Source organism: Salminus brasiliensis, chromosome 24 (assembly GCF_030463535.1).
Source record: "Salminus brasiliensis chromosome 24, fSalBra1.hap2, whole genome shotgun sequence".
Lineage (NCBI taxonomy): Eukaryota > Metazoa > Chordata > Actinopteri > Characiformes > Bryconidae > Salminus > Salminus brasiliensis.
In genome coordinates, this window is record NC_132901.1 from 245,610 (window position 1) to 256,120 (window position 10,511).

Genomic DNA, 10,511 nt, shown 5'->3' on the forward strand with positions numbered 1-10,511 from the left:
ATTTGAGTTTATTTACTGCGTTTCATTTCATCGAGTAAAACAGTCAATAACAGTTGAGAAGTTCAAAAAGTATAAAGCTTAAAAAATACAAAAAAGGTACATGAATACATGCAGTACTTTTGTTTTCACGATTAAAAGCTGTACACACTCACAAAGAGTACGTCCTGGCACAGAGGCCTGTGTATCCGGCGACGAGACCATTTCCCCCAGTTTCCTCTGGAACAGATGTTCTATTTGGTTAAAGTCACTGTGTGTGTGTGTGTGTGTGTGTGTGTGTGTGTGTGTGTGTAGCTGTAGTGTCCAGTCTGACTTTAAAGAGGTTAATAATCCCCACCAATATAAAGCTATTGAAAGGAGAACAACATTCAACATTTTCCGTGCTGATCTCCATCTGCTGGATCAGTAGTGCGGGGGCGATCACCACAGAGCAGGAGTTCAACACGTTCCCCTGAACTTTAGAAAAGGACGGAAACACACCCACTTTAAACCCACTTATAATAGAAGTCAATGGGCAGATGCTGATTTCTGCAAATAAACACTGTAACCTTATTTACTTTATATATTATTATACATCAAAGATTCTGTGTTTAAGCGCTCTAAAATCAATATTCTGTGAAAATAATAATAATAATAAAAATATCAGTGAACTCAATAGAAGTCAGTGGGCAGAATGTTCGAAACTCTGGACTATTTAACGTGAAAGTGACTCTCCAGTGGTGATCAGACTGCTGCCCGTGGAGACATCACATCATTCCATTTATCAGGAATTCCCACGGTTTGGTTCTACTCTCTGGAAGAACCTCCCTTAATCACACAGACCCATTCATACACTAGAGCCCAGCATCTGCCCACTGACTTCCACTGTAAGCGAGTTCCGAGTCGGTGTGTTTCTGCTCTTTTCTAAGTTCAGGGGGACGTGTGGAGACGGGGGTCTGTGGTGATGGACCGTACTCTACAGCTACAGCAGATGGAGATCAGGACGGAGTCCTGTTAGAGTACCTCTTTAACTCATCTGCCCATTGACTTCCATTATAAGCGGGTTGTAAGTCGGCAGCAGGTCGGGATGAGGCTGAAAAACGCTGGGTAATTCTTTTAGCATGAAAAGCAACAGTAAAAGCCCACTGACCAAACCAAGAACAGCCTGGTTAAGACGGCACGTCCGAGAATTTCTCCTCACCGATCTTCATCCTCAGGTTTAAAAGTCTAGGTGAGACCTACTGGACCCTACTGGACCCTTCAGAACCCTCCAGAGTTTACGTACGTTTAGCAGAAGGCCTGTAATGTTGGGGTATTCCTAAACTTTGACAAAACTATCATGTGATATGATCTCACAGCACCTGCAGCCGGTTCTGCTCGATCTTCTCGATTTCTGAAGACCATTTCCAGAATCCAGAACTGAGCAGAAGAAGTGTGTGAGGTGTGTGGATGCAGGCTGAATAATCTTCCAGTAATATCAGAACGGGAGTTTATTAGACCTATCGTCTGTCTCTAATGCCGACCCAAAACCTGCTGTTCCCAACCGCATCGTCCTCATCTGAGCTTTTCCATTTAATTGCTGCTGAACCCCTAAGGGAGTCCACCTGACCTCCATCCTGGTGGCAGCTCCACATCCTGATGTTGAAGTTTGTGGCTTCGCTTCGTTACACGTCTGAATAATCTGTAGAGGAAACTCCATCCCGAAAGAGAGAGCCTTCAGATCTTCCAGAAGATCTTCTTCCTGTAGAGGATGTAGGAGATCAGGACCCATATGGACGTGGCCAGCAGGTTCTGCGCCAGGTGCTCGGCGTGCGACTGGCTGTTGGCCATTTTCCAGCGGAAAGGAAAGTAGTTCTCGAACACCTCGTGACCCACGTACACCAGGATGGAGTTCATACCTGCAACACAGGGGACAGAACTCAACCCATCTACGGTGGTCAAGATGTGGCCGCCACAGTGAAGGCTCATCATGGTGCTCGCTTGCTATACGGGTAATGTGCCGGGCCGTAGAGGTGGGCTCACCTGGGTAGAAGAACGGAGCTCCGGACCACCAGCTCTTCACGTCCACTGTTGTAGTAGAACACCAGCAGGATGATAAAGGCAAAGCAGCTGAGAGTGGTGACATAGGACAGAGACCTGCATCCACACACAGATATAACCACTTATATATGGACAAAAGTATTGGGACACCTGCTCATTCACTGCTTCTTCTGAAATCAAGGGAATTAAAGAGCTGATCCTGCTTCTGTTGGAGTAACTGTCTCTACTGTCCAGAGAAGAAGACTTTCTACTAGATTCTGGAGCAGCAGAGCATTGCTGTAAGGATTTGATTGCGTTCAGTGACAAGAGCGTTATCTTGGACCTGATCCATCCAAAAGTACTGGATGGAGCTCCTCCACCATCATTCCAGAGAGCACAGTTCCTCCACTGCTCCACAGCTCCTCAATGCTGGGGGGCTTTATACCCCTCTAGCCCACGCCTGGCATTATTAGGCAGCATGGAGCCAATAGGGTCATGATGTTGATCTGCTCCAGAGAGTCCTATTCTATTGGCAGTACTTCTTCTCTACAGGGACTAGACAAGCTGTGGGTGCATTTGCACATCTGTGTCAGCAATGGGTGCAGCTTAAACTAGCTGAATGCACAAGTTAGAAGGGGTGTCCACAAACATTTGGACAAGTAGTGTACAACAGTTAATATATAACGGCTATGATGATTATTATTGTTTTTGATGTAGTTTTGTGTGTGTGTGTGTGTGTGTGTATGAGAAAGTTACCACAGGTTCTTGTTGATGGGGATGTAGCCGTGATGTCTGGAGCACTTGGTCAGAACAGCAGAGACAATCCCCTACACAACACACAACACGAGACCACCGTTAACACACAGTTTACACTCAGCAAAGAAAGAGAATGTGTGTTTACGTACCAGGAGAAATGACCACACAAGGAAACGGGTCATGATCTGTTTCGGCTGATCTCTGTAGTGCAGCAGAATTTTTCCTGCCTGAAACACACACACACACACACACACACACACACACACACACACACACACACACACACACACACATCAACGCTAATTGTTATAATTAGATTAGCTGTTTGCTTGAAAACAGAAGGGCTCGGTAACAGAGAGAGGGGGAGGGTGTGAACAGAGCTGGTGATGCAGTGGAGAAGGTCTGACCTGCAGGCCGAGGAACCCCATCAGTACCGAGTTAATACTGCCCAGCACTCCCTCAGGGTCAAAGGGTACGATGGTCTGATATACAACCTGAGAGAGAGAGAGAGAGGGGGAGAGAGAGAGCTTTATAATACTCTATAATGTTCATATGATCCACACGCTCATTCTGACAGACTGTAATACACTACAGGAAGCGTAGGGGGCGCTCTATAATGCTCTATAATGCTCATATGATCCACACGCTCATTATGACAGACTGTAATACACTACAGGAAGCGTAGGGGGCGCTCTATAATGCTCTATAATGATCATATGATCCACACGCTCATTCTGACAGACTGTAATACACTACAGGAAGCGTAGGGGGCGCTCTATAATGCTCTATAATGATCATATGATCCACACGCTCATTCTGACAGACTGTAATACACTACAGGAAGCGTAGGGGGCGCTCTATAATGCTCTATAATGTTCATATGATCCACACGCTCATTCTGACAGACTGTAATACACTACAGGAAGCGTAGGGGGCGCTCTATAATGCTCTATAATGTTCATATGATCCACACGCTCATTCTGACAGACTGTAATACACTACAGGAAGCGTAGGGGGCGCTCTATAATGCTCTATAATGATCATATGATCCACACGCTCATTCTGACAGACTGTAATACACTACAGGAAGCGTAGGGGGCGCTCTATAATGCTCTATAATGCTCATATGATCCACACGCTCATTATGACAGACTGTAATACACTACAGGAAGCGTAGGGGGCGCTCTATAATGCTCTATAATGATCATATGATCCACACGCTCATTCTGACAGACTGTAATACACTACAGGAAGCGTAGGGGGCGCTCTATAATGCTCTATAATGATCATATGATCCACACGCTCATTCTGACAGACTGTAATACACTACAGGAAGCGTAGGGGGCGCTCTATAATGCTCTATAATGTTCATATGATCCACACGCTCATTCTGACAGACTGTAATACACTACAGGAAGCGTAGGGGGCGCTCTATAATGCTCTATAATGTTCATATGATCCACACGCTCATTCTGACAGACTGTAATACACTACAGGAAGCGTAGGGGGCGCTCTATAATGATCATATGATCCACACGCTCATTCTGACAGACAGTAATACACTACAGGAAGCATAGGGGGCGCTCTATAATGATCATATGATCTGGACGTACCCGTGATGAAGGTGTTTGGTAAATGTGGTTCTCTCCCAGCAGCCAGCGGTCGATATGACCCGCAGCTCCTCCGGTGCAGTTCGGATACTGACCAAAGTCTCCAATTCCCCCCGGACCCAAATAGCCACTGTAGGACAGACACAGCAACACCACACGGTTTTACGACTGCAGATCCCTCCACCAGGTTTGAAAGGCTGAATGGGTGGTTCTAAAAAGCTGTAGGCAGAATGGGTTGATAGTTTGTTGCCAGGTGGATGCTAGAGTGTTGGTTTGTGGTTGCTAGGGTGTTGCTAAGTAGATGACAATTTAGAGGAATATTGCTGTGAGGATTTGATTGCATTCAGCAGCAAGAGCGTTAGTGATCCCCAACTCCTCCACCACAGCTCCTCAATGCTGGGGGGCTTTATACCCCTCTAGCCCACGCCTGGCATTATTAGGCAGCATGGAGCCAATAGGGTCATGATGTTGATCTGCTCCAGAGAGTCCTATTCTATTGGCAGTACTTCTTTACAGGGCATTTGCACATCAGGTTAAAGTAGCTGAATGCATTCGTTAGAGGAGGTGTCCACAAACAAAAGTCTCAGCACTACGTCGTTATCTCAGACGGAGGGCTAATTTACCCAGCTTTAATTAGGCAGCTCCGGTCCGAGTTTAGGAATGCTGTTTGAACAGAGGGGAGGACAGGACTTGCGGCGTCTGATTTGCATGGCTAACGAGCCGCATGTTTTATTCATCCCGAGGACGAGGGAGCCGGCTGGAAAAATTCATGTTCATGGAAATTCAGGCAAATTCAGGCAGATGAGAGGAACGAGGAGCCGCTCCTGTTAAAGTGGCGGCGCTATAATTAGAGGCTCTTCGCTTCTTCCTCGGCCTCCCGTCCCGCTTCGGCTCGTTTAGCTGGAAACGGAGGTTAGCAGTTCAGTCTGGGCCACCTAGCGATGCTGCATCGGCGGCAGCTGGCTTTACACGATGTGCCTGCATGCTCCTAGTGTTGGGGGCAGTGCTTGACTCTTCATATGCATGCCAGGCCAGTAGGGGGCACCAAAACATAGAGAGTGATTTACAAGCAGCATTACAAACACAGCAGCAGGCACTTCAATATCTGCACTGAACGGCAAACCTCTGCCAGAAAATAAAAGCTCAAAATAAATAAATAAATAAATTCTTGTTCTTGTTGCCATGGGGACGATTGCACTGCCATGGCAACGTCTGTGAAAGTCTGTCTAGCTTTTTTTTTAAATTAATCTTAATCTTTTGGAGCAGGTCCCCCTCTGCAGCTCTAAGAGCAGTTACAGTAACTTCCTAACTCACCTCGGACAGCCAGGGATGGGCAGCAGGAAGGTCAGGCACAGCCCCAGGGTTTCCATGGCGACTACACACAACCACGCGGGCCAGTAGAGGAGGACATCGTGGACAGGGTACCACCAGACATCCTGAGGGTGTCGGTATGAGATCACACCAGAAAACACACACAGCAGCAGAGCTGAGCAGACTAGTGTATTACAGTCTGTGTGATTTTATTATTCTGTGACATTAATCGCTGGTCAGCAGGGGGTGCTGTGCACATACTAAAAAAACGTATACTGAACGACTCATAGTGAAAATACTTTCCAGTTGTCGGTAAACTGTTGAAACATCTGCCAGAAACGTACATGTAAATGAGGGCAGATTAAGGAAGGTGATTTGCAAATATGTTAATGAGAAACATCTTTCATATTTCTGTGCGCTCCAAGTGTGTGTGTGTGTGTGTGTGTGTGTGTGTTCAGTTGAATCAGTGTTACTGACCGTAAGTGAACTGTCCTGACGGACTCTGACCACCAACAAGTCCAACACTGCCACGACCAGATATGTGAAGGCCAGACGCTGCAATACGCCAGGAATACGCAGGGAGTTCCAGGATACTGTAGATACACACACACACACACACACACACACACACACACACACTCAGCACTGGGTATTTCATCAGGATCCAACACAGTCAATCTATCATTTTAAACATGCTCACTCATCATTCGTAGCAGATACCGAATCATTCATCATAGTGGATACTGAATCATTCATCATAGATACTGAATCATTCATAGTGGATACTGAGTAATTCATAGTGGATACCGAATCATTCATCATAGATACTGAATCATTCATCATAGATACCGAATCATTCATAGTGGATACCGAATCATTCATAGTGGATACCGAATCATTCATAGTGGATACCGAATCATTCATCATAGATACTGAATCATTCATCATAGATACTGAATCATTCATAGTGGATACTGAGTAATTCATAGTGGATACCGAATCATTCATCATAGATACTGAATCATTCATCATAGATACTGAATCATTCATAGTGGATACCGAATAATTAATAGTAGATACTGAATCATTCATAGTGGATACCGAATAATTCATAGTAGATACTGAATAATTCATTCATAATACATACTGAATCATTCATAATACATACTGAATCATTCATAATACATACTGAATCATTTACAGTAGATACTGAATAAGTCTTGAGATTAATACGTGTATAAGCTTGCAGCTTTTTAGTTGATCTTGAGTGGCTTCTTCTCTGGGGAACTCACATGGCCCCTGGCAGTAGTTGGGGTTGATGATGAAGACTCCGATGATGAAGAGCTGAACACTCCTCCAGCAGATTTTCCCCAGCAAACGCGAGCGCTTCACCCCTTGGCACACAGCGCCGCTCACAGACAGAGAAATGGACGTACCCATGATGAACACAAACCTGGAGACGGAGACGGACTGAGTTCATTAAGAGAGGAATTCTCAGCATTTGATTAATTAACAATACAAACCAGAAATAAATATATAAATAAAACACCACCAGTAAAGTATTTAATATAGTCCCAGTTTACCCAGTTCAATATACCCCTTCCCACCAGCATCACTGTCAATACCACTGACCACACTGTAAGATCACATGCTGGGGAAACCGCTGAGGCAGGGGGTTTCACTACAGTGTTCCATCACAGTAAAAAGGGTGTGTGTGTGTGTGTGTGGGTTTAAAAGCAGAACACACACTTCCTCAGAGCAGACTTCACACTCACCAGGGGAAGACCAGGTCGGCCACAGTGAGTCCTAAACAGGGAAACAGAGGAGGCGTTTAGTTCTACTGAAGACTGAAGCCTAAACCCTGCTGTTCATTCCCTCGACTTCATTAAAGCGACACTTCAGTAACTGTCTGGAGCTCCGAAGCTCCAGTGCTAACTGGTGGGGTATAAGGGTGTGGATTCCTCACCGTTCCAGCTCTCGTGTCTGAAGAACCAGTAGCGTCCTCCTCCGTAATTCACAAACACCATCACCACCAGAGCCAGGCTGCAGGAGAACCACTGCATTACTACTACACCACCACCTCCACCTCCACCACTATTCATCCACCTCTCTCCTGCAGGTCGTCCCCTTAAGCAGAACTAATTATAAGATAAATGTTACACAGGGATGTCCTCGGACACACACACACACACATACCCCCTGAATGTGTCGAGAGAGCGAAGTCTTCTCCTGGCAGTGGTTGGAATAATCGACTCAGCTGAGGCCTCCACCAGCCTGCTGGGAGAGCCAAGCTCCTATACATACACACACACACACACTTTTATATGTAACACAGTCCCAAAATCCTCAGCTTTGACCCCCCCCAGTCCCAGAACCGTCAACCTCCACCCCCAGTCCTGACACAGTAACCCCCAACCCCCCAGTTCCGAAACAGTCAGCCGCCACCCGCAGTCCTGGAACCGTCAGCCTCGACCCCAAGTCCCGGAACAATCAGCCTCCACCCCTCCAGTCCCGACATCGCCAGCCTCCACCCCCCAGTCCAGAACCCTGAAAAAGTTTCTCACAGAGTTGATGAGTCTTTCGGCCTCCATGGTGCTTCCCAAACGCTGGAGGAGATTGTTCACAGCCTCAAGCCTGAAGAGAGATAGAAAGCGAGAGAGGGAAAAATAAACAAATAAATAAACAAGTAAATAAATACATAAATAAATAAATAGAAAACAGGCATGCATGTTTCCCCCAGAGCAACAGAAGCCCTACTGAGAGCGTCCGGGAACAAACTGCTTTACAATCCTTTGTAGTTTTGTTTGGTGGAGTTGAGAAGCTGCTTGCCTCCAAGAAAGCAGAAATAAAACATCACAAGACCAGAGAAGCTATGAATGAAATATGAGGAGACCAGAAGGAGAAGTGGGCTTATTTTGTACCACTCTGTTGTACCGCAGCGCTGCAGAGCTTCTTTAATAAGCCATTCGACCTGCTTTTGGGCAGCTGTGGTTCCAAAACCCTCAGTAATCTAGAGAGCTGCTTTAAAGCCTTCAGCGTTCAGCCGTTCCCAACTTCTCAAATCTTACCCATGACGACAGACCACTGCTCTGATTCAGTGGATCTCACTGGAACCTTGTTTTGGAGTACATCCGTTTCCCTGCTAATCCCACAACCATCGGCCTCAGCCGTCAGCCCTCGAAAGCACCGGCCTGAGCAGTCAGCCCCGAAACGAGCAGAGTAAACTAGTGGCAGCTACGAACTCTAGCTCGAATCGGATTAGATAAATCTCTAACTTTCTGATTTCCACAGATGCTGGATTACAGCGATCAGACGGGATTCAGACGTGATCTTACCCCCTGACTGAGTTCCAGATGGCAGCCAACACGTACAAACTGGCAAACACGAGGAAAGCAAGCAGGATGGCTAAAAACAAACACACAAACAAACACAGAGGCAGTCATTAGTGAGATCAGATTTATATACACATATGTACGAATATAACAAATACCTTGCATCTCCAAATAGCTGACCCAAGCATAGCTCATTACCATCAAGAGCGTTTCTGGCAACAGGCACTGGCCGCTCGATAAACTGATCATGCTAATGGAGTGTGGTGGGGCAAGTTAGCCTATTCTGGCCATAGCCGGGGCCTCGCTCCGGTGCTGATACTCACGCAGGAAGCTGTTAACGGGCTCAGAGTCAGTGACCATGGTGCAGTTGGCCACCGAGGGGTCCTTCAGGTCCTTCACCCACAGGGAGTAGTTCCCACGCTCCCCAAAGTGGAAATGCATCCTAGCAGCAGGGTGGAAGGGTCAGCTGATTATTCAGTGTTATGAGGATCACGTTTAGGTTCTGAGCTCAGTAACTGCTCATACACGCCAGTAAAACCATGTCCAGACGGGTGCCGCCCGAGCAGCTCACCTGCACAGCTCCGTGTTGTCCGGAGTCGTGTTGAGCTGCAGTGTGAGCGCATGCTGGGTGCTCACAGTGAAGCCCACTGTGGTGGGCGCTCCTGGCCCAGACCCAGCTGGTACCAGTCCCACAGGCTGCGGCAAACACTGGAAGAAAACAACACTGGTTAGACAAACAGGCAGTCAGCTGCTCCTCCTAAAAGACCACACCGATTAGCAGTAGAGATAATATATATATATAATATGGACAAAAGTATTGGGACACCTGCTCATTCCTTTCTTCACCATCATTCCAGAAAACACAGTTCTTCCACTGCTCCACAGCTCAATGCTGGGGGTCTTTATACCCCTCTACTAGCCCACACCTGCCATTATTAGGCAGCATGGAGCCAATCTCACCTGGAAGCAGTGGTCAGACATGACGGACAGCAGCATCTCGCTCTGGAACTCATTGATCACGGACAGGGCCGCCTCGTCCATCTTCAGAGCCGCGGTCTTCCGACGAGGTCTGGAGGCTGTAGGGAAAGAGCATCGCACCGTCACGACAGGGCTACTCAGCTTCACCTGTGGGCTATTCATAACCCCGACGGCTAACAGCCCCACCCAACTCTCACTGAAGTCGCAAAGCCCCGCCCATTCTCTCTCCAAAGTCGCAAAGCCCCACCCATTCTCCCATGAGTCGCAAAGCCCCGCCCATTCTCTTACTACAGTCACAAAGCCCCACCCATTGTCTCACAGAAATTACAGAGGGCTTAAATGTTTTCTAAATGAAAGAACACATGCCAGCCAATCAGAACATAGCTCATTTACATAGTTCAGTCTTAAAGGTCCCCCGGCCAATCCTGCGTTGGGACCAACAACCAACCAGCCCTTCACCCAACCGCAGGCCGGCCTTAGAGAGGGCAGCACATCACCGGCGTCGGCAGGGTCAGTGTGGCAAAGCCCA

The 10,511-nt window shown here is 47.1% G+C and overlaps 1 protein-coding gene across 1 annotated transcript in view; it reads right to left on the bottom strand.

The window, feature by feature from the left end:
* Positions 1 to 1,596: 1,596 nt before the first annotated feature.
* The window catches only part of hgsnat (heparan-alpha-glucosaminide N-acetyltransferase), an 11,312-nt gene continuing 2,397 nt past the window's right edge, over positions 1,597 to 10,511 (bottom strand). Inside the window, 18 exon segments of the mRNA XM_072670218.1 lie at positions 1,597 to 1,874; positions 1,999 to 2,050; positions 2,052 to 2,112; positions 2,752 to 2,822; positions 2,901 to 2,978; positions 3,159 to 3,245; positions 4,365 to 4,491; positions 5,676 to 5,797; positions 6,150 to 6,265; positions 6,965 to 7,125; positions 7,448 to 7,478; positions 7,639 to 7,715; positions 7,869 to 7,966; positions 8,237 to 8,306; positions 9,008 to 9,077; positions 9,328 to 9,446; positions 9,576 to 9,712; positions 9,965 to 10,080. Coding sequence (XP_072526319.1) covers positions 1,693 to 1,874; positions 1,999 to 2,050; positions 2,052 to 2,112; positions 2,752 to 2,822; positions 2,901 to 2,978; positions 3,159 to 3,245; positions 4,365 to 4,491; positions 5,676 to 5,797; positions 6,150 to 6,265; positions 6,965 to 7,125; positions 7,448 to 7,478; positions 7,639 to 7,715; positions 7,869 to 7,966; positions 8,237 to 8,306; positions 9,008 to 9,077; positions 9,328 to 9,446; positions 9,576 to 9,712; positions 9,965 to 10,080 — 1,775 coding nt within the window. The 3' untranslated portion in view covers positions 1,597 to 1,692.